At 48.4% G+C, this 24598-nt stretch overlaps 1 protein-coding gene and 1 long non-coding RNA gene across 3 annotated transcripts in view; one reads left to right on the forward strand and one right to left on the reverse strand.

The window, feature by feature from the left end:
- The window catches only part of LOC127470375 (uncharacterized), a 181219-nt gene that overhangs the window by 47668 nt on the left and 108953 nt on the right, over positions 1–24598 (forward strand). The window contains exons 28-30 of the mRNA XM_051785824.1: positions 2892–2991; positions 16303–16475; positions 23915–24037. Coding sequence (XP_051641784.1) covers positions 2892–2991; positions 16303–16475; positions 23915–24037 — 396 coding nt within the window. The remainder of the gene's footprint in view (positions 1–2891; positions 2992–16302; positions 16476–23914; positions 24038–24598) is intronic.
- LOC127470847 (uncharacterized) overlaps positions 21515–24598 on the reverse strand; it is an 83001-nt gene continuing 79917 nt past the window's right edge. For both annotated transcript variants that reach the window (XR_007904425.1, XR_007904426.1), the window contains exon 3: positions 21515–21956. This is a non-coding gene — a long non-coding RNA (uncharacterized LOC127470847). The remainder of the gene's footprint in view (positions 21957–24598) is intronic.

A 24598-nucleotide genomic window follows, 5' to 3' on the forward strand; every position in this document is an offset into this window, starting at 1 on the left:
GTTGTTGTTGTTGTTGTTGTTGTTACCAGCTGACTACAAAGGGCTCACAGCCCCGCACAGTGGGGCTGCCTTTCGGATCTGCTGCAAGGTGGTATCTCTGTTTCACACGAGCATCTTTCATGTTGTTTCTTTCAGAGGGCATTGTGAGTGAGGAGAACCCTATGAAGAAATACACTTTACAGCAGATAATTGGCCAAGGGTAAGTCCAATCTCAGCTACTTCCATAAAACCATGGGCCAGGGATTTTGCTGGTGTCCTATCAAGCATGCAGTCGGGCAAGCTGCAAACATGGGCAGACACTGGGCTTACATCCTCCTGTCTGTCAGTCCTGATCAGTATTTAATAACTGTGGTCAGAAGGCATTGTCAAAGACAACTCAATGCTGGCAGTCTCTTGCCTGTAACAAGGAGCAGGACATTGAGTATGTCCTATGTTTTCTCCTGGCCACCCTGCATGGCAGAGGGCTGCTGGGCTGCTGGGCTGCTGCTGAAGCCGAGTGTTTTATAAACACTGGGCAGCAGAGCTCTGCTCTCTGGGCTGGCTTTCTCACCCAGGGCCTAAACACCTTCTCCTTTCTTGGCTGCTGCTCTGTTTCTAGGAGTTGTGGAACAGTTTTCCGAGGAGTTGACATTGCCACAGGAGGACAGGTAAGGGCCAGCACCCCCGGCAGATTGTGCAGCTCTCGAGTGCTTTCCCCTCCGCTGGGAGCTGTGGCCACAGCTCTGGGTGGCCACGAGATCTTTGCTGCAGAGACTGTTCCTCTGAGGGCAGACAAGTGTCAGCCTGCAACACACGGTTTGGACAGACCTTGTCCTTATTATGTCCCCAAAAGAAGGCAAGGAGGGCAGGGGTATCTTTCAGAGAAGGACACCTTTGCTCAGACTTATTTACTGACTATGCTAATGCATCAGCTACTTGGTGGCTCCTTACCCAGCTGCAGTGCTGCACTTGGGAAGTGCACTTACACAGGAGTCTGCAAGGGATCTAAAGGCCCTGAGCGCTGCTCATAACCCCGGCCACACCCATAAAATACCCTAGAATGGGTTATTCCTTTTTAAACCCAGAAAAGAATTGCCAATAGGAACTGGGTTAAAAACGTTCTTTAGAGTTGCAAAATCCAACTTCAAGATGTTACAAAGTACAGGGATTATATTTTTCTGTGTAACCCTCATGACCTTTCAGGATGGGATTTCCCACACTATGGATTGATTGTTTGGAGACCATTTGTCCAGAGTTTACAAGGCAAAATGTCTATAGCCATGTGTCCTGTAACTGGCACACAAGGGCCAGTGGAGGAATCGCCTCTTGTCCTGTCAGTTAAGAAGCTCTGGTGTCTAATCCCAGGCAGTTTGGCCCAGCCTGGCTCCATCATTCCAAAGACACCTGCTCCATGTGCGTTGTGGTCCTGTGCAACAGACTTCTCAAGTCTGTGGCTTTTCATCTCTCTTTAGGTGGCCATCAAGAAGATTTTACTTGGAGACCAAAAGCATCAAAGCGAAAAAGTTGTCCTGAGTAGCATGAGGCACCCCAATATCATTCACTATATAGACAGGTGAGTGGTTCTGGGATTATCACATCATTGACACACTGCAAGCCAAGGGCTAAAAAGCCACTTTGGTCACTGGAAGAACATGGAGCTCTTCATTATTTCTCAACTCCTCCACCTGCAGTGGATGGGAGGAGCAGGGCACAGGTCTCTTAGCTCCTTCAGGGAGGAGCTTGCCTTGTGTCTGCCTTGGCCTTTTCTGGTATAGGTAGTTTGAAGCGTGTCTTCCAAAACCTCCATCTGCCATGTCTTCCTAAAGCCACAGCCCTTCAGTTCACTACCTCCCTGTTCTTTTGGGGTCTGGTTTTTTTCAAACTGATCATCTTTTCTGTGCCTTAATGATATGTGCTGATAAACCCACCTAGAAATTATTGCCCTTGGGGTTTTCCCTCTACTTTCTGTTGCTGTGGATGCCAGGAAGCCTAGGCTCTTGTTTGCACAACCACACAATGTGCCAGGTTTTAAATGGTTTTCCCTGTTTCTGAATGCACTCTATGCAATGCTTTCCAAGGGGTTGACCAACATCTGCCCTCAGTGGTGCACACTCTCCTCCCATGGAGAAGTCTGTGTTGCCTGCTTCCTGGAGTTCAGGCTGGAAGGGAGGAGTTAAGATGATGAAGCAGCTGATGGCAATGTCCTGGTTCCAGATTTCTCTCTGCTGTCACTAAACTGCATTTTTGCCTTGCTTGCCATCTAGGACATCTCCTTTTTCACAGATGAGCCTTTCTCATTTAGCCTGCTCAGATTCTCTCTTCATTTACAAGTGACCTGGCAAGAAAACTCAACTGCAGTCTTTCCCATAAGGTCATTTAGCTGGGCCCATTCATCTCCATGCTGTGGGTTTCTTCTTTCAGCTACCTTTTCAATGAAGAACTCTGGCTGGTGATGGAATATGTGGAGGGATTCACCTTAGCTCCATTCAAGCTCTTGAGCAAGAGATGATAGCCTCTATCAGCTGGGAGGTAAGGGATGCTGACCGTGCTTCTGACAGCTTGGACAGGATGGTTCTTTGCAAAAGGTGGTAAGAACAGGAGTGATTTCCTCTTCAGAGCTTTGTTTCTGCATTGCTGTTATGATGTGGAGAAGAAAAGAGCATCCAAGTGAACGGCCTGCCAGTCTCACTGCATTTCCTGTACTCTGTTATTATACTCCTATAATGTTGTTGTACTTTCCTTTCTAGTTTAATTTCATTTTATTTTATTTATTATTCCAAACTTTGCCACTTGAGGTATGTCTGCAATTGATGTGTCACCTGGAAATTTGATCTTTTAGAGCCATTTCCTTTTTTGTGGGAAAAAAATCAGCCTAATTAATTTTCTCCTTGTGTTTCTGTGTTTAATCTCAGTGCCTGAAAGCCCTGGACTTCCTTCATTCAAATCGAGTGATCCACAGAGACATCAAAAGTGGCAATATTCTTCTGGGAATGGATGGATCTGTGAAATTGAGTAGGTGTTCCTCGTCAGGCACAGCATTCCTGGGAGGCAGGGTATATATAGTGTATATATATATATATATATGTGTATATATATACAGCGTTTGTGTATATATATATTTTGTGTATCTACACAATGTACTGTAGAATTATAACCGTTGTATATAGATAATGTATATATGTGTTTGTATATAGACTGTGTATATAGTGTGTATATATGTAGTGTATATATATAGCGTTTGTGTAAATATATATTGTGTGTATCTGTAGTATATGTATATAAATATGTATTTTTATAGACATTCGGAGGCCCTTCTATAGGTGCTACACACTGTAGAGAGAGGTGTAATATCGTGTATAGGATAATGTATGATGTCTTCTGTAAACGATACCCTGTATTTATCGGTGTGTGTGTGTTGCGTCGGTACCTGGCCATGGTTTTACCTGGACGGATGGAAGGATGGGTGGGTGAATGGATACAGATCGCCCTCTCGCGGCTGCCAGCGGGGCAGGCGGAGGCAGAAGTCCCTGAATATGTGTTTGTAAACCTTTTGCTTCAGTCACTTCACATTGAAGTTATGAAAGGCCGAAATGAAACATTTCCCACCCATTTCCCCCGTTTTCATTTCCGAGGGACTCTCTGCTGAAGGTGGCCCGAGTATGTACATAAATGCAGCACCCTCCAAAAAACCCTGTTTTTCCCACAAGTTGTTAAAAAATACTGCCCAGCTCTGTTAGGAGCTGGAGCCCACAGTGAGGGGGCATCGTCCCTGCCCAGCCTTGGCTATCATGCGGGGAGCAGGCAGCCTTGCTTCACCTGGGATTCACTGGGGAAGCCAGAAGCCTTGTAAATCAGCACAGCCAGTTGTGTTCCCAGCTTGGGAACTCAGCTCCTTCTGATGGGCAAACCCTGTCTGTTCCAACTGCTTCCAAGAAATAATAAATGCAGATGTACAGACATTCTGCTTGGCCTGTACTCTATAGGGCATTTGCACGACACCCCATAACTCTCCTGCACTGTAGCCCCTTATATAATGCTCCCTTTTATATAGATAATGTACATACTTGTGTGTGTGTATATATAGAGAGAGACTGTGTAAATAGTGTGTACATATAGTGTGTATATATATGTATATACAAATATATATATATATACACATATATGTATGTATTTGTGTGGGAACAGGAAAAAATTAAAGGAAAAACGAAAAGGTGGGGGACGGGACGGGACGGGACTGGGGCTTCCTTCAAGTTGGCAGCGGGACGGCGTGGGGCCGGGGAGCTGTAGGGAGACTCCTCGCCACTGTGCTCAGTGCCTGGCCTCTTCCCCCCGCCCCACCCCATCGCCCAGGCTGAGAACCGTCGCCGCTGCTGCCTCAGTCTGGGGGCCGCCCCGCCTCATCGGCAACTGTTCTTGCCTCAGCCCTCAGGTGTTTTCCCCTCAGCCCGCACCAGTTTTTCCCTCAACCCTCAGCCATTTTTCCTTCAGATCACAGTCGGTTTTGCCTCAGCTCGGACCAATTTTCCCCTCAGCCCGCAGCCGGTTTTGCCTCAGCCCACAGCCCTTTCTGCCTCATAACTGCCCCCCCCCCCCCCCCCCGCCTCAGCTGCAGCCGGTTTTGTCTAAGCCCAGAGCCATTCTCATCTCAGTCCTTGTGCCCCGCTGCTTCAGCCCGCAGCGGTTTTGCTTCAGCCTGGGGGTCACCCCATCTCAGCTGAGGCCTCAGTGATGCCGGGAAAAGGCGACGCTAGTAAAACTCAAGAGCCACAGGCGCTATGAAGCCGCTCGTTGTTTATTACGCTGCCGGACGCGCGGGGATGACTCCGCCTGACACGCGCGAGCGCTCCCCCCTCACGGCTCCCGTTTTCTCCCCGCAGGTCATCCATATCCATCGCACGGTTTTACATATTCAGGAACTACCCCAGAGTGGGCGCTGTTCTATGGAAATCTCGGGACACGCCTTCTGGCGCCTGCCCACTTCTCTCGGGTGGTCGTAGGGGATGAAGGCTTCGAGTCTGCCTCTCACCGAACGGTTCACCTCGCTCTCGGAGCATGCGCAGTCTCTCAGCACCTTCCCCTCAGCAGGCAGCAAAGAGGGAGACCCCCTCACACACACCCGCTGCTCCGTGGCCCTGATATTCCACTGGAGCAGACAGAAAGGCTAGTCAGGGCCCCAGAAAATCTTACACGCACACAGAAGTTGGATAGGAGAAGGATTTAAGAGCTCCATGTCCACTGAGGCTTGTGACCCTGTAGGTTTCCCACAAGCCTAAGGGAATTTGGGGTTTGCAGGTGCACCAGGAGCTCAGTGCTGGGCAGAGAACTTTCTTGGGAGAAAGTCTGACTTGAGTGGCTATGGGAGAAGTGGCCAAAGGGGGGAGAACGGGCAGGAAGCACCCACGGGGGCACCCCCACTCTGACAGCTGCTCCAAGGGCTCCCTGCCACGTGTGGAACATGGACGTGTCCCTGAGGGATTGACAACAAATGCTGTCCATGTCAGGCAATCACAGCTGTTCTGAATGTCCTCCAAGCCTCTCCACGGTAAAAGGGGAGAAGCCCAGCTTGGTGCAGCGAGGGCTGTGCCGTGAGGGCTGCCGGGAAGGAATCTCTCTCTTCCTGGAGTTGTCAAATACCTCTGAAATCCTCGGGATAATAGAACTCTCAAACCCTGCAATGCTACTGTTAAAAAGCAAGGCGTCACTTTATTCACAGTGCTGAGGGCTGTGGGTGACCAGTCAAAGGCCTCCACACAGACAGAGATTCAAAACTTATTATTCCATTATTCCATGGAAGAGCAGAGTTGATTTCCAGATGAGTTTTAGGCAGAAAGGTGAGCTTTACATCGGGAGGTAAGCTGACAAGTCACTGCGAGAAAGGGAGGTCAGGCTCCAGCAGGAGAGCAAGATTCAACATTCCAGGGGTCAAGAAGCCACCCAAAACCATTGCAGCGTGGGGAACCTTGAACGGCTGGTTCCGTGATGTCACAGGACTGTTGCCCCACTGTCGCTGTGATGTCACTGAAGTGCTGGGTGGCCACTGCAGTGTCCGTGGAACGCTCTCATTCAGGCACCAAGGGCCTCGGCTTGCGGTGCAGTTCGTCGCGTGCTCATCGCAGAGGAGTCTTCGGATTGAGGATTTCTCAGCGGAGAGTTGCGAACGGGCATCGAAGAGGATTTTTCAGATCGAGGAGCTCTCAGTGGAGACCCTGCAAACCAGCGAACGGTTTTCTTTCCCCTCCCCCAAGGGGCTGTGCCCCTTGGACTGCAGCACAGCTTTGCTGACATGTTTCGGCAAATCTGTGCTGCAGTTCATGATTTTGTGCTCCTTTCATCAAATTTATATTTTTCTCCAGACAGGCCCTGCCAGGTGATGGATGTCCCGAGAGGTGAGTAGTGTTTGTTCATGGGGGCAGCATACCTGGCTTTGGCATGGCTGCGTTCTTTATGCTCTTCCTTAGGCACTGAGATGATTTAGAAACAAAACTGCCCTTAAGATGCCCTTAGTTTGGTAGAACTCCTGTCAACAGCTTTGTCTGAAAAGGAGGGGTCTGTGTGTGGACAGCATTTGGAATGGAACTTGAGGAGGTTCTGTGCCCTCCACTGGATAGCCTGTGGAGTCTGTAATTTCCTCACTTTGCTGGTTCTACCAGTACAACTTCCAAAATGCAGGCTTGGGAGAGCTTCTCAGAAGTTCTCAAAACTGTTCAGTTATCTCCAGAACTGAGGGGAAAGCATCCTGTTTGTTAAATTCCATAATTAAAGGATTTGATCACACCAATGACTTTTGAAATAAAATGCCAACTTGCAAACAGTGCAGGCTCCTGAACCCAGGAGCTGTTCGTGTGCTATGACAGAATGGCTAGAGGGGATTTTGGGACAGTTTTTCTGGGGAACCATTTTCAGCAAGCTAAAGAGAACTGATGCTTGCCATTTATTAAAAGAAAAACCAAAAGCTAACAGAACAGAAAAAGGAGAAAAAAAAAGAAGAGGAAACTTCTTTAGCTCTTCAACTAAAGCTGCTTTAGCTCTTGGGCAGAACAGAAGCATTGACTGTTAATGGACAATTTACATTTGCTTGATGGAGTTTCTATTTGTTTTATTTCCTGGGAAAACAGCATAAAAAATAGACAGGAAACTGTAGAAGAAGATGAATGTGGGGTTTTGTCCTCTTCTCTTGCTTGCTGTGCAAAAGAACTGTTGCTCCTGGAGAGATGTTGTGAAAGAAAAATGCTCTTTATTTGGGTTGCCTTGTGTGATGGGATTCCCCACAAGAGGCAGTTTTCTGACAGCATCTGCTTCATTTTGCCTTGCCCATTGCAGACGGAGGAATCACCAGTGGATATGGAGGTAGACAGAGAGCAGCCCGTCCTTCTGTGAGTGGAAAAGGAAGCTTTGACGTTCCTAGTTTTAAGAATCATGGAGCGAGCTGTGAGCTTGGCCTGTTACAACAGAGTGCCAGCCTGAGAGGCTGAAAGCAAGTCCATGAAAGAAAGTCCATGTCAGTGCCTTTGCAGCAGCAGCAGCAGCAGCAGCCAAGGCATCCCTGGCCGTTTTCTCATTTTCTGTTCAAGAGCTTTTAAACAGAGGAAGGTCTGGGTTTGCAGGCAGAAGACTGTTTGCTGCTTTTAGCCGTGGTGGGACATCTAAGTCAGAGCAATATGCAGCACTGTCTAACTAGTTGGTAAAGCGAGCAAATTTGGGACAATGGGATGTAATGCCCTGCAACTGAGAGGCAGCTGGGACTGTGGAGGGGCTTCAACTCCCCTTATTTGATAGAGAGTTAAATTGGCCTGGCACATACGCACTGTAGAACTGAGGCCCGTAGGACCAAGTGCATGTTAATGGCTGTCTTGTGTTTCCTTTGTCCCAATCCTAAGGACGTGCCACCCCAGCTGGAGACTCCCAGAAATCCGCCGTCTATGTTCCGATCCATCCTGCAGTCTTACCTGTATGGGAATGTGAGGCCCCAATGGCCTACCAGGCAGCTTCTGCAGACAAAGTGGCTGCAGGTGAAACACCTCTCCAGGGATGGGCTTTGTCATCAGCTAAACTCAGAGGCATCAGGAGGCCTCCTCTCCTACTAATCCCCAGTCTTGGTGCTTTTCAAATGACAACTAAGTAGCATCACAGAATAGTTTGGCTTGGAAGGGACCTTTAAGTGGCATCTAGTCCAACCCCCCTGCAACGAGCAGGGACATCTTCAACTAGACCGGGTTGCTCAGAGCCCTGTCCCACCTGACCAGGGGTGGGGCATCCACTTCCTGTGCCAGTGTTTCAGCACCCTCATTCTAAACAATGACTTCCTTAGATGTAACCAGAATCTATCGTCTTCCACTTGAAAACCATGACCCTTTGTCCCATTGCAACAGGCCCTTTGAAAAAATATGTCCCCTTGAAGGATTGAAAGGCCACAATAAGCTCTCCCTGGGACCTTCTCTTCTCCAGTGCCATCTGTCTTGGCCTTTCCTCCAAGGAAAGTTGTTCCACCATCCGGTCCTGTCTGTGGCCCTGGCTTGTACTTTGGGAGGACACTTGGTTGTACCTGGTGGCAAAAAGAGCTGGAGCAGAATAATAGCAGGTCCAGAGGCTGAAATGGTGTTGGTGGAGGGGGACCCAAGGAAGCAGTCCCAGCCAAGTGGTCAGAGTATTAATGGCCTGGGAGAAGGAAGGGGCTGTGGGGAGCTCACTGTGAGCCTCAGAGGGGGCCCAGCTTGTCCCTCCTGCCCCACTCTTTGAGGTTTCTGCCACCCAAGGAGGGACAGCTGAGCGGGCCTTGTCCCAGCCCCATTTGCTGCCTGGCACATTCAAGCAGGCCAGAAGTGCTCCAGGGTTCTGGCAGGTTTTGTGGCAGACAGAGGGAGCTGCAGAAGGTGCCACTGGGCTGTCCCTGCTGGGAAGGAAGGTGGCAGCCAGCACAGGGAGGGGCAGGGGTGGAATGCACACACTGCTCTCCCTGCAAGCCAGAGCTGAGTCCATCAGCGCTCTGCCCCTTGTGTCCCTGCTCTTGTCTGGGTGCTGAGAACCTCCACCTCAGTGCTCTTCAGAACAATACACAGGCCTGCATCCTCCTGGGATTGACCTTGCTTAAAGGTACGGGAATTTCCCGAGGAGGGGCTTATGCTCCTCATCAGTTTTCACACCTAAAATAGCCCAAGTCTTTAGAGAAGAGGAACCTAAGGGAGTCCTTTGAGTTTTCTGAAATGGAAAAGGCCCGAGACAGCAAGTGGCATTCCTGAGCACTGGCAAGGCAAACCTCCTTGCTGCAGACACCTTGAGAAATTGATTAAGGGCCTTATGGGCCATGTTTGCCTGTGATAGCAAGGTCCTGGACATGAAGTTGGAGGTGTAGATAGTGCCCTCAGTCCTCCTGATGTGTATTGCTGGTAACCAGAGGAATCCCGCTGTAGCCTGTGGGAAACTGCATTTGGAAAGTAATGGCTCCTTTCTTTGCTTTTTTCTTTGGGCAGCATCCAGTTTTAGAAAAATCTGATAGTCTCACCAACAACAGTCCTCTGCTCGATGCAGCCAGGAGATTCCTTACAGAGAGGTTCACAACACCATCAACAGAACCTCTGCTGGCTCCCTCTGTTTCTGGACAAGAGAGTAAGGAAGAGCAAGCAGAGAAGGAAAACATCAGAGCAAAGCCTGAAGGAATGAAATCAGTAAGTGCCAGTTTTGGTTAGCACTGCCTTTGGTGTCATTCAGAGCTGCAAGTTCCTGAGCAGCCAGTGCTTGCCATGCATGGCTGAAGAGTGTGAGGGCTGGAGTGCTGCCATGACATGGTGCTTCAGCCCAAGAAATTGTCCAGGCCAGGCCCTTGTGTGAAATGACCCTTTTGTTATTGTGTGTAACTATCCAACCTTGCAAGGGACAGAACGGTGACTGTCCCTGACACTACTGACTGTCCCCAGGGCACAACAGCAGTACCAGAACCTCTGCTGGCTCCCTGTCTTTCTGGACAAGAGGGTAAAGAAGAGCAAGTGGACGATGAACCCGTGGCTGTTGTTGGAGCTGCAGAGCCTGAAGAAATTAAATCAGTAAGTGCCAGACTACATTAGCATTGTCTTTGGTGTAACTTAGAACTTGTGATCAGAGCGAGCTTGCTTTTCCTGGCTGAAGAGTGTGAGGGCTGGAGTCCTTCCATGACACTGTGCTTCTACCCAGCCACTGACACCTGGGAAAGGGGATTTTGACCCTTCCTGTTCAGTCTTTAGATTGCTGTGCAGGATTCCTCAGAGACAGGAGAAACTGTCCCCTGGATGTACCTGCCCCTCCACAGGGCCTATTTCAGAAAAATCCATGAACAAGAAATTGGCCAGGCCCTTGTGTGAAATGACCCTTTTGTTATTGCGTGTTAACTATCCAACCTTGCAAGGGACAGAATGGTGACTGTCCCTGAATCTTCTGACTCTCCCCAGGGCACAAACGTGACACCAGAACCTCTGCTGGCTCCCTCTCTTTCCGGACAAGAGGGTAAAGAAGAGCAAGTGGATAATGAACCCGTGGCTGTTGTTGGAGCCACAGAGCCTGAAGAAATTAAATCAGTAAGTGCCAGAGTACATTAGCATTGCCTTTGGTGTAATTTAGAACTTGTGATGAGAGCAAGCTTGCTTTTCATGGCTGAAGACTGTGCGAGGGCTGGAGTCCTTCCATGACACTGTGCTTCTACCCAGCCACTGACACCTGGAAAAGGGATTTTGACCCTTCCTGTTTAGTCTTTAGATTGCCGTGCAGGATTCCTCGGAGACAGGAGAAACTGTCCCTTGGATGTACCTGCCCCTCCACAGGGCCTATTTCAGAAAACCATGAAAAATGAACAAGAAAGTGGCCTTGTGTCAAATGACCCTTTTGTTATTGTGTGTAACTATCCAACCTTGCAAGGGACAGAACGGTGACTGTCCCTGACACTACTGACTTTCCCCAGGGCACAACAGCAGCACCAGAACCTCTGCTGGCTCCCTGTCTTTCTGGACAAGAGGGTAAAGAAGAGCAAGTGGACGATGAACCCGTGGCTGTTGTTGGAGCTGCAGAGCCTGAAGAAATTAAATCAGTAAGTGCCAGACTACATTAGCATTGTCTTTGGTGTAATTTAGAACTTGTGATGAGAGCAAGCTTGCTCTTCATGGCTGAAGAGTGTGAGGGCTGGAGTCCTTTCATCACATGGTGCTTCAGCCCAGCCACTGACACCTGGAAAAGGGGTTTTGAACTTCCAAGTTGAGCCAGTGTCCCTGGCAGGACACATAGCAATAACTGTGCCCTGGGGTTACCTGCCCGTCTGAATAGCCTAATTGAGAAAATCTAAGCAAACTGAACAAGAAAGTGGCCTTTTGTGAAATGACCCTTTTGTTATTGTGTGTAACTATCCAACCTTGCAAGGGACAGAATGGTGACTGTCCCTGACTCTACTGACTCTCCCCAGGACACAACAGCAGCACCAGAACCTCTTCTGGCCCCCTCTGATTCTGGACAGGAGGTTGAAGAGAAAGAAGTGGAGAAGGAACCTGTGGCTGTTGGAAAAGTAAAGCCTGAAGAGATAAAACCAGTAAGTGCCAGCTTTGGTTAGCACTGCCTTTGGTGTCATTCAGAGCTGCAAGTTCCTGAGCAGACAGCGCTTGCTCTTTGGGACTGAAGATTGTGAGGGCTCTAGCCCTGCCATGACATGGTGCTTCAGCCCAGCCACTGACACCTGGAAAAGGGGTTTTGAACTTCCAAGTTGAGTCAGAGTGTCCCTTGCAGGACACACAGCAATAACTGTGCCCTAGAGGGTAGTTGCCCCTCTGCACGACCTAGTTGAGAAAATGCATGAAAATTGAAGAGGAAACTGCCCATGAACTCGTGTAAATCCAGTCTTTTCTTCTCGTCCATTCACTTTGTGAAGTGGGCAGCAAGAGACAGTTTAAGAGCCTGACTTGTGGCCAAGTCTTCCGAAGGGTTTGCATTTGAAATAGGATCTCAGGGCAGCTCTGCAAGCCACCTTTCTGACATAAACTAATTCTTGCCACAGATCCTCAAGAGGCCTGTTGCTGCTGCAGAACCACAACCTAAAAAAGTCACCTTTGCCAACACTGAAATGCCAAGCACAAGCACCGGGAAAGGAGACACTCGGAAGAAAAGCATTCCGAAGAAAAGGATTCCAAAGAAAATCCCGCACCAGCCGCCAACGCTGTCCCCACTAACACAACTTTACCTTGATGACCTCAGTACGTATCATGTATTTCCTGGCTGGTACAGCAGTCCATGGTATGCATGTCAGCTTTAGTTCTACTAAAGGAAGAGAGGAAGCAACAGAGCACTGTGGCTGTTCCTTCTGCCTCTGAGGGCAGCTGGGGCTGGATTCAGTTTTCCTGAGCTTCCATCTACGCTCCAGGCAAAGGCAGAGATGGTTTCTGGTTGAGCAGAAGGCTTTGACCTAGTGAATGACCTAGTGAACTCCTGTGTGCAGAGGGCTAAACCCAAGAGAATATTAGGGTTCCTAAATTCTCTTTAGACTCCTGACTCCTCGCAGTACAGAGACTTTGCCGAAATCTCTAAGGTTGAAGACAAGCAGTGTGGTTCTTCAAATGGCACAGGCAAGGTCCTCTTCAGAACTCAGCCTGCTGATCAGTGATGAGGGTCCAAGTTCTTAAAGCCCCATTCTCAGGGATTAGAACTTGAGATGCTGCTCTTGAACAACATAAAGGCCTTTTTTTTGGCAAACTGCTGAAAGGTTGGGCAGATTCCATCCTCTCCTGTAAACACCTGATAATATTCTTTCTGTTCTGAAAATGGCACTTGTTCACAACAGTAGATTCCAAACCTCAATTTAATTGTCAAAATTTAATCTTTAATGCACTTAACTTAGTGCATTCAAAACTGCTAAACCTTTGGCCGAATCACACGAAGTGTTTCTCTCCAAGAAAATAAGGGCTCTGTTGCACCAGCTCTCCTTAATGTTTGTAGACAACAAATTCTTTCATTGGTGCCTGTTCTTTTCTGATTTCTGTCTCCTCTGAGCATTTCTCCATGTGCTTAGTTTCCTGTCAAGGTAAACCCTCAAAAGACTGTGGAAAATCAGTCTTTGTGGAGCCACCTGTGCTTCGGAGCTGCCTCTGCTGTTGTGGTTATTGTTGTTGTTGTTGTTGTTGTTGTTGTTACCAGCTGACTACAAAGGGCTCACAGCCCCGCACAGTGGGGCTGCCTTTCGGATCTGCTGCAAGGTGGTATCTCTGTTTCACATGAGCATCTTTCATGTTGTTTCTTTCAGAGGGCATTGTGAGTGAGGGGAACCCTACGAAGAAATACACTTTACAGCAGATAATTGGCCAAGGGTAAGTCCAATCTCAGCTACTTCCACAAAACCATGGGCCAGGGATTTTGCTGGTGTCCTATCAAGCATGCAGTCGGGCAAGCTGCAAACATGGGCAGACACTGGGCTTACATCCTCCTGTCTGTCAGTCCTGATCAGTATTTAATAACTGTGGTCAGAAGGCATTGTCAAAGACAACTCAATGCTGGCAGTCTCTTGCCTGTAACAAGGAGCAGGACATTGAGTATGTCCTATGTTTTCTCCTGGCCACCCTGCATGGCAGAGGGCTGCTGGGCTGCTGGGCTGCTGCTGAAGCCGAGTGTTTTATAAACACTCTGGGCAGCAGAGCTCTGCTCTCTGGGCTGGCTTTCTCACCCAGGGCCTAAACACCTTCTCCTTTCTTGGCTGCTGCTCTGTTTCTAGGTCTTGTGGAACAGTTTTCCGAGGAGTTGACATTGCCACAGGAGGACAGGTAAGGGCCAGCACCCCCGGCAGATTGTGCAGCTCTCGAGTGCTTTCCCCTCCGCTGGGAGCTGTGGCCACAGCTCTGGGTGGCCACGAGATCTTTGCTGCAGAGACTGTTCCTCTGAGGGCAGACAAGTGTCAGCCTGCAACACACGGTTTGGACAGACCTTGTCCTTATTAAGTCCCCAAAAGAAGGCAAGGAAGGCAGGGGTATCTTTCAGAGAAGGACACCTTTGCTCAGACTTATTTACTGACTATGCTAATGCATCAGCTACTTGGTGGCTCCTTACCCAGCTGCAGTGCTGCACTTGGGAAGTGCACTTACACAGGAGTCTGCAAGGGATCTAAAGGCCCTGAGCGCTGCTCATAACCCCGGCCACACCCATAAAATACCCTAGAATGGGTTATTCCTTTTTAAACCCAGAAAAGAACTGCAAATAGGAACTGGGTTAAAAACATTCCTTAGAGTAGCAAAATCCAACTTCAACATGTTACAAAGTTCTGGGATTGTATTTTTTTTTGTGAAACTTCCATGACCTTTTAGGACGGGATTTCCTCCATTATGGATTGATTGTTTGGAGACCATTTGTCCAGAGTTTACAAGGCAAAATGTCTATAGCCATGTGTCCTGTAACTGGCACACAAGGGCGAGTGGAGGAATCGCCTCTTGTCCTGTCAGTTAAGAAGCTCTGGTGTCTAATCCCAGGCAGTTTGGCCCAGCCTGGCTCCATCATTCCAAAGACACCTGCTCCATGTGTGTTGTGGTCCTGTGCAACAGACTTCTCAAGTCTGTGGCTTTTAATCTCCTTTTAGGTGGCCATCAAGATGATGTGTCTTTCCAAGAGAAAGTACGCAAGAGAGATAATTTTAACTGAGGTTTCACTCTTGAGTAGCATGAGGCATCCCAATATCATTCGCTATATAGACAGGTGAGTGGTTCTGGGATTATCACATCGAGGTTCACATGTGCCTTGTGTCTGCCTTGGCCTTTTCTGGTATAGGTAGTTTGAAGCGTGTCTTCCAAAACCTCCATCTGCCATGTCTTCCTAAAGCCACAGCCCTTCAGTTCACTACTCCCTGTTCTTTTGGGGTCTGGTTTTTTCAAACTGACCATCTTTTCTGTGCCTTAATGATATGTGCTGATAAACCCTCCTAGAAATTATTGCCCTTGGGGTTTTCCCTCTACTTTCTGTTGCTGTGGATGCCAGGAAGACTAGGCTCTTGTTTGCACAACCACACAATGTGCCAGGTTTTAAATGGTTTTCCCTGTTTCTGAATGCACTTTATGCAATGCTTTCCAAGGGGTTGACCAACATCTGCCCTCAGTGGTGCACACTCTCCTCCCGTGGAGAAGTCTGTGTTGCCTGCTTCCTGGAGTTCAGGCTGGAAGGGAGGAGTTAAGATGATGAAGCAGCTGATGGCAATGTCCTGGTTCCAGATTTCTCTCTGCTGTCACTAAACTACATTTTTGCCTTGCTTGCCATCTAGGACATCTCCTTTTTCACAGATGAGCCTTTCTCATTTAGCCTGCTCAGATTCTCTCTTCATTTACAAGTGACCTGGCAAGAAAACTCAACTGCAGTCTTTCCCATAAGGTCATTTAGCTGGGCCCATTCATCTCCATGCTGTGGGTTTCTTCTTTCAGCTACCTTTTCAATGAAGAACTCTGGCTGGTGATGGAATATGTGGAGGGATTCCCCTTAGGTGCTGTGGTTTCCATTCAAGCTCTTGAGGAAGAGATGATAGCCTCCATCAGTCGGGAGGTAAGGGATGCTGCCCTTGCTTCTGACAGCTTGGACAGGATGGTTCTTTGCAAAAGGTGGTAAGAGCAGGTGTGATTTCCTGTTCAGAGCTTTGTTTCTGCATTGCTGTTATGATGTGGAGAAGAAAAGAGCATCCAAGTGAACGGCCTGCCAGTCTCACTGCATTTCTTGTACTCTGTTATTATACTCCTATAATGTTGTTGTACTTTCCTTTCTAGTTTAATTTCATTTTATTTTATTTATTATTCCAAACTTTGCCACTTGAGGTATGTCTGCAATTGTTGTGTCACCTGGAAATTTGATCTTTTAGAGCCATTTCCTTTATTGTTGGAAAAAATCAGCCTAATTAATTTTTTTCTCTCATTTCTGTGTTTAATCTCAGTGCCTGAAAGCCCTGGACTTCCTTCATTCAAATCGAGTGATTCACAGAGACATCAAAAGTGACAATATTCTTCTAGGAATGGATGGATCTGTGAAATTGAGTAGGTGTTCTTGGTCAGGCACAGCGTTCCTGGGAGGCAGGGTCTGGGGTTGCCTTTGAGTGCCTGCCAGTTCCCCAAAAGTGGTGCTGGTGGGAGTGCCCAGCCCACTGCTGTAAGCTGAGAGCAGAGTTGCAATGTGCAGAGAGCTCTAGAGAGGATGAGGCTGTCAAGAGTGCCTTTGGTTTGGGTATGTCCCTTCCAGAGGAAACAGAGCACAGCCACTCTTCCAGCTAGATTCAACACTGTGCTCTCAGACTGAGAGTGGGGAATCTTTGTGCTTGCTTTCATAATTCAAGCTGGTTTTAACAGTCCTTGTTTTTGTCTGCAGTTGATTTTGGCTTATGTGCTTGGCTGAAGCCCTGGGAGACGAAACGGAGGTCTTTCATTGGGACTCCGTTCTATATGGCACCAGAAATGTTGGCAGGAGACAAATATGATGCCAGAGTGGACATCTGGGCCCTTGGGATCACAGCACTAGAAATGGTGGATGGTCCTACACGGGTAAGGTGCAAATACTGTCAGAGAGCCCTGCCTTTCTCCCCTGAGCCATATCTTTCTCCCACTCACATCAGCTTGAACTAGTCCCACCAAGGCCCACGTCTAAAAGTGTCCTGGAGCACATCTGCTCACAGGAGAAGCGACATGTGCCAGTGCAGAAATGGGCCGTTTTGGCCTCCCACAATGCTTGAATTCCTCCTGTGCTCTTTGAACTCCCTTGGAGCTGGATCTCCCAATGGCAGGAATTTTTCAGCAGCAGGATTCTCCCGTTGGAGAATTACTGTGAAAAGCATTTCAAGGGGATCTGCAGGCCAGAAGTCTTTTCAAACTGGGACCAGTGCCCACTGCTTACCTGAGCCTTTCAGGGCAGGTCACTGCTTCTAGTACTGCCACAAGTATGTATTAGCCAGTACATTTCTAAAAGTAGGTTCTAGCACAGCTCCTTGTAGTAAGCCAATGTATTTTCAAGTTTGCAGTTGTAGATGCTAATTCCCTAAAATGAAATGACCCGTTCTTACACCAAAGGAGTGTGCAATAGGCCAGGAAGGTATACTGGGATAAAACCCCATGACTAAGAGCTGAAACCAAGTTAAATGCTGCACAGTTAATTCCTGAGGAAGGCAACAATTATGGAAAATGTCAGTCTTCCAGTCTTTCTGAAAAAGGTCCCTGACTTTTCTTGGAAGACTTCTTTTGGATTGCATTTGCCTTGCAGAAGGCAGCAAAAAGAGATGAAGGCAATTAGCAGGACTGGTCTGAATGCTGAAAATTCTCTGCTTCCTTAAGCTCAAATGTTGATCAGGGCTCCTGGAGAAGCCCCAGGTCAAGTCTCAGAAAGCAAGGACTGGCCTGTGCTGGAGCTCTTCCCCTCGGGGAGGGATGGTTAATGGCTGCCTTGTGTCTTTTGTCCCAGCCTAAGCACAAGCCACCCCAGCTGAAAACTCGCAGAAACCTGTCGCCTGTGTTCCGTTCCTTCCTGCAGTCTTGTCTGAAACGGAATGAGAAGCGCCGATGGACGGCCGAGCAGCTACTGAAGGTAAAGTGGCTACAGGTGAAACAGCTGTCCCTCCTGCCCCACTCTTTGAGGTTTCTGCCACCCAAGGAGGGACAGCTGAGCGGGCCTTGTCCCAGCCCCATTTGCTGCCTGGCACATTCAAGCAGGCCAGAAGTGCTCCAGGGTTCTGGCAGGTTTTGTGGCAGAGAGAGGGAGCTGCAGAAGGTGCCACTGGGCTGTCCCTGCTGGGAAGGAAGGTGGCAGCCAGCACAGGGAGGGGCAGGGCTGGAATGCACACACTGCTCTCCCTGCAAGCCAGAGCTGAGTCCATCAGCGCTCTGCCCCTTGTGTCCCTGCTCTTGTCTGGGTGCTGAGAACCTCCACCTCAGTGCTCTTCAGAACAACACACAGGCCTGCATCCTCCTGGGGCTGACCTTGCTTAGAGGTACGGGAATTTCCCGAGGAGGGGCTTATGCTCCTCATCAGTTTTCACACCTAAAATAGCCCAAGTCTTTAGAGAAGAGGAACCTAAGGGAGTCCTTTGAGTTTTCTGAAATGGAAAAAGGCCCGAGACAGCAAGTGGCATTCCCGAGCACTGGCAAGGCAAACCTCCTTGCTGCAGACACCTTGAGAAATTGAATAATGGCCTTATGGGCCATGTTTGCCTGTGATAGCAAGGTCCTGGACATGAAGTTGGAGGTGTAGATGGTGCCCTCAGTCCTCCTGATGTGTATTGCTGGTAACCAGAGGGATCCTGCTGGAGCCTGTGGGAAACTGCATTTGGAAAGTAATGGCTCCTTTCTTTCTTTGTTTTTTCCTTTGGGCAGCATCCATTTTTAGAAAAATCCGGTAGTCTCAACAACATGAGGCCTCTGCTCGATGCAGTCAGGAGATTCCTTACAGAGAGGTTCACAACACCACCAACAGAACCTCTGCTGGCTCCCTCTGTTTCTGGACAAGAGAGTAAGGAAGAGCAAGCAGAGAAGGAAAACGTCAAAGCTAAGCCTGAAGGAATGAAATCAGTAAGTGCCAGCTTTTGTTAGAACTGCCTTTGGTGTCATTCAGAGCTGCAAGTTCCTGAGCAGCCAGTGCTTGCCATGCATGGCTGAAGAGTGTGAGGGCTGGAGTGCTGCCATGACATGGTGCTTCAGCCCAGCCACTGACACCTGGAAAAGGGGTTTTGAACTTCCAAGTTGAGTCAGAGTGTCCCTTGCAGGACACACAGCAATAACTGTGCCCTAGAGGGTAGTTGCCCCTCTGAACAGCCCAGTTGAGAAAATGCATGAAAATTGAAGAGAAAACTGCCCATGAACTCGTGTAAATCCAGTCTTTTCTTCTCGTCCATTCACTTTGTGAAGTGGGCAGCAAGAGACAGTTTAAGAGCCTGACTTGTGGCCAAGTCTTCCGAAGGGTTTGCATTTGAAATAGGATCTCAGGGCAGCTCTGCAAGCCACCTTTCTGACATAAACTAATTCTTGCCACAGATCCTCAAGAGCTCTGCAATGGCAGGTGTTGCTGCAGCACCACAACCTGAAGAAGTCACCTTTGCCAACACTGAAATGCCAAGCACAAGCACCGGGAAAGGAGACACTCGGAAGAAGAGCATTCCAAAGAAAATCACGGACCAGCCACCAAAGCTGTCCCCACTAACACGACTTTTCCTTGCTGAACTCAGTATGTATCATGTATTTCCTGGTTGGTACAGCAGTCCATGGTATGCATGTCAGCTTTAGTTCTACTAAAGGAAGAGAGGAAGCAACAGAGCACTGTGGCTGTTCCTTCTGCTGAATCACACGGAGTGTTTCTCTCCAAGAAAATAGGGCTCTGTTGCACCAGCTCTCCTTAATGTTTGTAGACAACAAACTCTTGCATTGGTGCCTGTTGTTTTCTGATTTTTGTCTCCTCTGAGCATTCCTCCATGGATTTGGTTTCCTGTCAAGGTAAACCCTCAAAAGACTGTGGAAAATCAGTCTTTGTGGAGCCACCTGTGCTTCGGAGCTGCCTCTGCTGTTGTGGTTATTGTTGTTGTTGTTGTTGTTGTTACCAGCTGACTACAAAGGGCTCACAGCCCCACACAGTGGGGCTGCCTTTTGGATCTGCTGCAAGGTGGTATCTCTGTTTCACACGAGCATCTTTCATGTTGTTTCTTTCAGAGCAGTATGTGAGTGAGGAGAACCCTGCGAAGAAATACACTGTACAGCAGATAATTGGCCAAGGGTAAGTCCAATCTCAGCTACTTCCACAAAACCATGGGCCAGGGATTTTGCTGGTGTCCTATCAAGCATGCAGTCGGGCAAGCTGCAAACATGGGCAGACACTGGGCTTACATCCTCCTGTCTGTCAGTCCTGATCAGTATTTAATAACTGTGGTCAGAAGGCATTGTCAAAGACAACTCAATGCTGGCAGTCTCTTGCCTGTAACAAGGAGCAGGACGTTGAGTATGTCCTATGTTTTCTCCTGGCCACCCTGCATGGCAGAGGGCTGCTGGGCTGCTGGGCTGCTGCTGAAGCCGCGTGTTTTATAAACACTCTGGGCAGCAGAGCTCTGCTCTCTGGGCTGGCTTTCTCACCCAGGGCCTAAACGCCTTCTCCTTTCTTGGCTGCTGCTCTGTTTCTAGGACTTTTGGAACAGTTTTCCGAGGAGTTGACATTGCCACAGGAGGACAGGTAAGGGCCAGCACCCCCGGCAGATTGTGCAGCTCTCGAGTGCTTTCCCCTCCGCTGGGAGCTGTGGCCACAGCTCTGGGTGGCCACGAGATCTTTGCTGCAGAGACTGTTCCTCTGAGGGCAGACAAGTGTCAGCCTGCAACACACGGTTTGGACAGACCTTGTCCTTATTTAGTCCCCAAAAGAACACAAGGAGGGCAGGGGTATCTTTCAGAGAAGGACACCTTTGCTCAGACTTATTTACTGACTATGCTAATGCATCAGCTACTTGGTGGCTCCTTACCCAGCTGCAGTGCTGCACTTGGGAAGTGCACTTACACAGGAGTCTGCAAGGGATCTAAAGGCCCTGAGCACTGCTCATAACCCCGGCCACATCCATAAAATACCCTAGAATGGGTTATTCCTTTTTAAACCCAGAAAAGAATTGCAAATAGGAACTGGGTTAAAAACATTCCTTAGAGTAGCAAAATCCAACTTCAACATGTTACAAAGTTCTGGGATTGTATTTTTTTTTGTGAAACTTCCATGACCTTTTAGGACGGGATTTCCTCCATTATGGATTGATTGTTTGGAGACCATTTGTCCAGAGTTTACAAGGCAAAATGTCTATAGCCATGTGTCCTGTAACTGGCACACAAGGGCGAGTGGAGGAATCGCCTCTTGTCCTGTCAGTTAAGAAGCTCTGGTGTCTAATCCCAGGCAGTTTGGCCCACCCTGGCTCCATCATTCCAAAGACACCTGCTCCATGTGCGTTGTGGTCCTGTGCAACAGACTTCTCAAGTCTGTGGCTTTTCATCTCTCTTTAGGTGGCCATCAAGAAGATTTTTGTTCTCGACAGAAAGAACAAAAGGGAGCTTGTTGTAACTGAGGTTGCAGTCCTGAAGAGTGTGAGGCACCCCAATATCATTCGCTATATAGACAGGTGAGTGGTTCTGGGATTATCACATCATTGACACACTGCAAGCCAAAGGCAAAAAAGCCACTTTGGTCACTGGAAGAACATGGAGCTCTTCATTATTTCTCAACTCCTCCACCAGCAGCGGATGGGAGGAGCAGGGCACAGGTCTCTTAGCTCCTTCAGGGAGGAGCTTGCCTTGTGTCTGCCTTGGCCTTTTCTGGTATAGGTAGTTTGAAGCGTGTCTTCCAAAACCTCCATCTGCCATGTCTTCCTAAAGCCACAGCCCTTCAGTTCACTACCTCCCTGTTCTTTTGGGGTCTGGTTTTTTCAAACTGACCATCTTTTCTGTGCCTTAATGATACGTGCTGATAAACCCACCTAGAAATTATTGCCCTTGGGGTTTTCCCTCTACTTTCTGTTGCTGTGGATGCCAGGAAGACTAGGCTCTTGTTTGCACAACCACACAATGTGCCAGGTTTTAAATGGTTTTCCCTGTTTCTGAATGCACTCTATGCAATGCTTTCCAAGGGGTTGACCAACATCTGCCCTCAGTGGTGCACACTCTCCTCCCATGGAGAAGTCTGTGTTGCCTGCTTCCTGGAGTTCAGGCTGGAAGGGATGAGTTAAGATGATGAAGCAGCTGATGGCAATGTCCTGGTTCCAGATTTCTCTCTGCTGTCACTAAACTGCATTTTTGCCTTGCTTGCCATCTAGGACATCTCCTTTTTCACAGATGAGCCTTTCTCATTTAGCCTGCTCAGATTCTCTCTTCATTTACAAGTGACCTGGCAAGAAAACTCAACTGCAGTCTTTCCCATAAGGTCATTTAGCTGGGCCCATTCATCTCCATGCTGTGGGTTTCTTCTTTCAGCTACCTTTTCAATGAAGAACTCTGGCTGGTGATGGAATATGTGGAGGGATGCACCTTAGCTGCTGTTGTTTCCATTCAAGCTCTTGAGGAAGAGATGATAGCCTCTATCAGTCGGGAGGTAAGGGATGCTGCCCTTGCTTCTGACAGCTTGGACAGGATGGTTCTTTGCAAAAGGTGGTAAGAACAGGAGTGATTTCCTGTTCAGAGCTTTGTTTCTGCGTTGCTGTTATGATGTGGAGAAGAAAAGAGCATCCAAGTGAACGGCCTGCCAGTCCCACTGCATTTCTTGTAGTCTGTTATTATACTCCTATAATGTTGTACTTTCCTTTCTAGTTTAATTTCATTTTATTTTATTTATTATTCCAAACTTTGCCACTTGAGGTATGTCTGCAATTGATGTGTCACCTGGAAATTTGATCTTTTAGAGCCATTTCCTTTTTTGTGGGAAAAAAATCAGCCTAATTAATTTTTTTCTCTCATTTCTTTGTTTAATCTCAGTGCCTGAAAGCCCTGGACTTCCTTCATTCAAATCTAGTGATTCACAGAGACATCAAAAGTGACAATATTCTTCTAGGAATGGATGGATCTGTGAAACTGAGTAGGTGTTCTTGGTCAGGCACAGCGTTCCTGGGAGGCAGGGTCTGGGGTTGCCTTTGAGTGCCTGCCAGTTCCCCAAAAGTGGTGCTGGTGGGAGTGCCCAGCCCACTGCTGTAAGCTGAGAGCAGAGTTGCAATGTGCAGAGAGCTCTAGAGAGGATGAGGCTGTCAAGAGTGCCTTTGGTTTGGGTATGTCCCTTCCAGAGGAAACAGAGCACAGCCACTCTTCCAGCTAGATTCAACACTGTGCTCTCAGAATGAGAGTGGGGAATTCTTGTGCTTGCTTTCATAATTCAAGCTGGTTTTAACAGTCCTTGTTTTTGTCTGCAGTTGATTTTGGCTTCTGTGCTTGGCTTACGCCCTGGCAGAAGAAACGGTGGTCAGTCGTTGGGACTGCTTTCTATATGGCCCCTGAAATGTTGAGAGGAGACATATATGGTGCCAAAGTGGACATCTGGGCACTTGGGATCATTGCACTAGAAATGGTGGATGGTCCTACGCAGGTAAGGTGCAAATACCGTCAGAGAGCCCTGCCTTTCTCCCCTGAGCCATATCTTTCTCCCACTCACATCAGCTTGAACTAGTCCCACCAAGGCCCACGTCTAAAAGTGTCCTGGAGCACATCTGCTCACAGGAGAAGCGACATGTGCCAGTGCAGAAATGGGCCGTTTTGGCCTCCCACAATGCTTGAATTCCTCCTGTGCTCTTTGAACTCCCTTGGAGCTGGATCTCCCAATGGCAGGAGTTTTTCAGCAGCAGGATTCTCCCGTTGGAGAATTACTGTGAAAAGCATTTCAAGGGGATCTGCAGGCCAGAAGTCTTTTCAAACTGGGACCAGTGCCCACTGCTTACCTGAGCCTTTCAGGGCAGGTCACTGCTTCTAGTACTGCCACAAGTATGTATTAGCCAGTACATTTCTAAAAGTAGGTTCTAGCACAGCTCCTTGTAGTAAGCCAATGTATTTTCAAGTTTGCAGTTGTAGATGCTAATTCCCTAAAATGAAATGACCCGTTCTTACACCAAAGGAGTGTGCAATAGGCCAGGAAGGTATACTGGGATAAAACCCCATGACTAAGAGCTGAAATCAAGTTAAATGCTGCACAGTTAATTCCTGAGGAAGGCAACAATTACGGAAAATGTCAGTCTTCCAGTCTTTCTGAAAAAGGTCCCTGACTTTTCTTGGAAGACTTCTTTTGGATTGCATTTGCCTTGCAGAAGGCAGCAAAAAGAGATGAAGGCAATTAATAGGACTGGTCTGAATGCTGAAAATTCTCTGCTTCCTTAAGCTCAAATGTTGATCAGGGCTCCTGGAAAAGCCCCAGGTCAAGTCTCAGAAAGCAAGGACTGGCCTGTGCTGGAGCTCTCCCCCTCGGGGAGGGATGGTTAATGGCTGTCTTGTGTTTCCTTTGTCCCAAGCCTAAGGACGTGCCACCCCAGCTGAAAACTCGCAGAAACCTGTCGCCTGTGTTCCGTTCCTTCCTGCAGTCCTGCCTGAAACGGAATGCGAAGCGTCGATGGACGGCCAGGAAGCTGCTGAAGGTAAAGTGGCTGCAGGTGAAACAGCTGTCCAGGGATGGGCTTTGTCATTAACTAAACTCAGAGGCATCAGGAGGCTTCCTCTCCTACTAATCTCCACTCTTGGTGCTTTTCAAATGACAACTAAGTAGCGTCACAGAATAATTTGGCTTGGAAGGGTCCTATAAGTGGCATCTAGTCCAACCCCCCTGCAATGAGCAGGGACATCTTCAACTAGCCCGGGTTGCTCAGAGCCCTGTCCCACCTGACCAGGGATGGGTTATGCACTTCCTGTGCCAGTGTTTCAGCACCCTCATTCTAAACAATGACTTCCTTAGATGTAACCAGAATCTATCCTCTTCCACTTGAAAACCATGACCCTTTGTCCCATTGCAACCATGCCCTTTGAGAAAATGTGTCCCCTTGAAGGACTGAAAGGCCACAATAAGCTCTCCCTGGGACCTTGTCTTCTCCAGTGCCATCTGTCTTGGCCTTTCCTCAGAGGAAAGATGGAGGTCTAGATAGTTCCCTACATCCTCCTGATGTGTATTACTGGTAACCAGAGGAATCCCACTGGAGCCTGTG

This window comes from Manacus candei, unplaced genomic scaffold (assembly GCF_025592945.1).
Source record: "Manacus candei isolate 608988 ecotype Guabito, Panama unplaced genomic scaffold, ASM2559294v1 h1tg000003l, whole genome shotgun sequence".
Taxonomy (NCBI): domain Eukaryota; kingdom Metazoa; phylum Chordata; class Aves; order Passeriformes; family Pipridae; genus Manacus; species Manacus candei.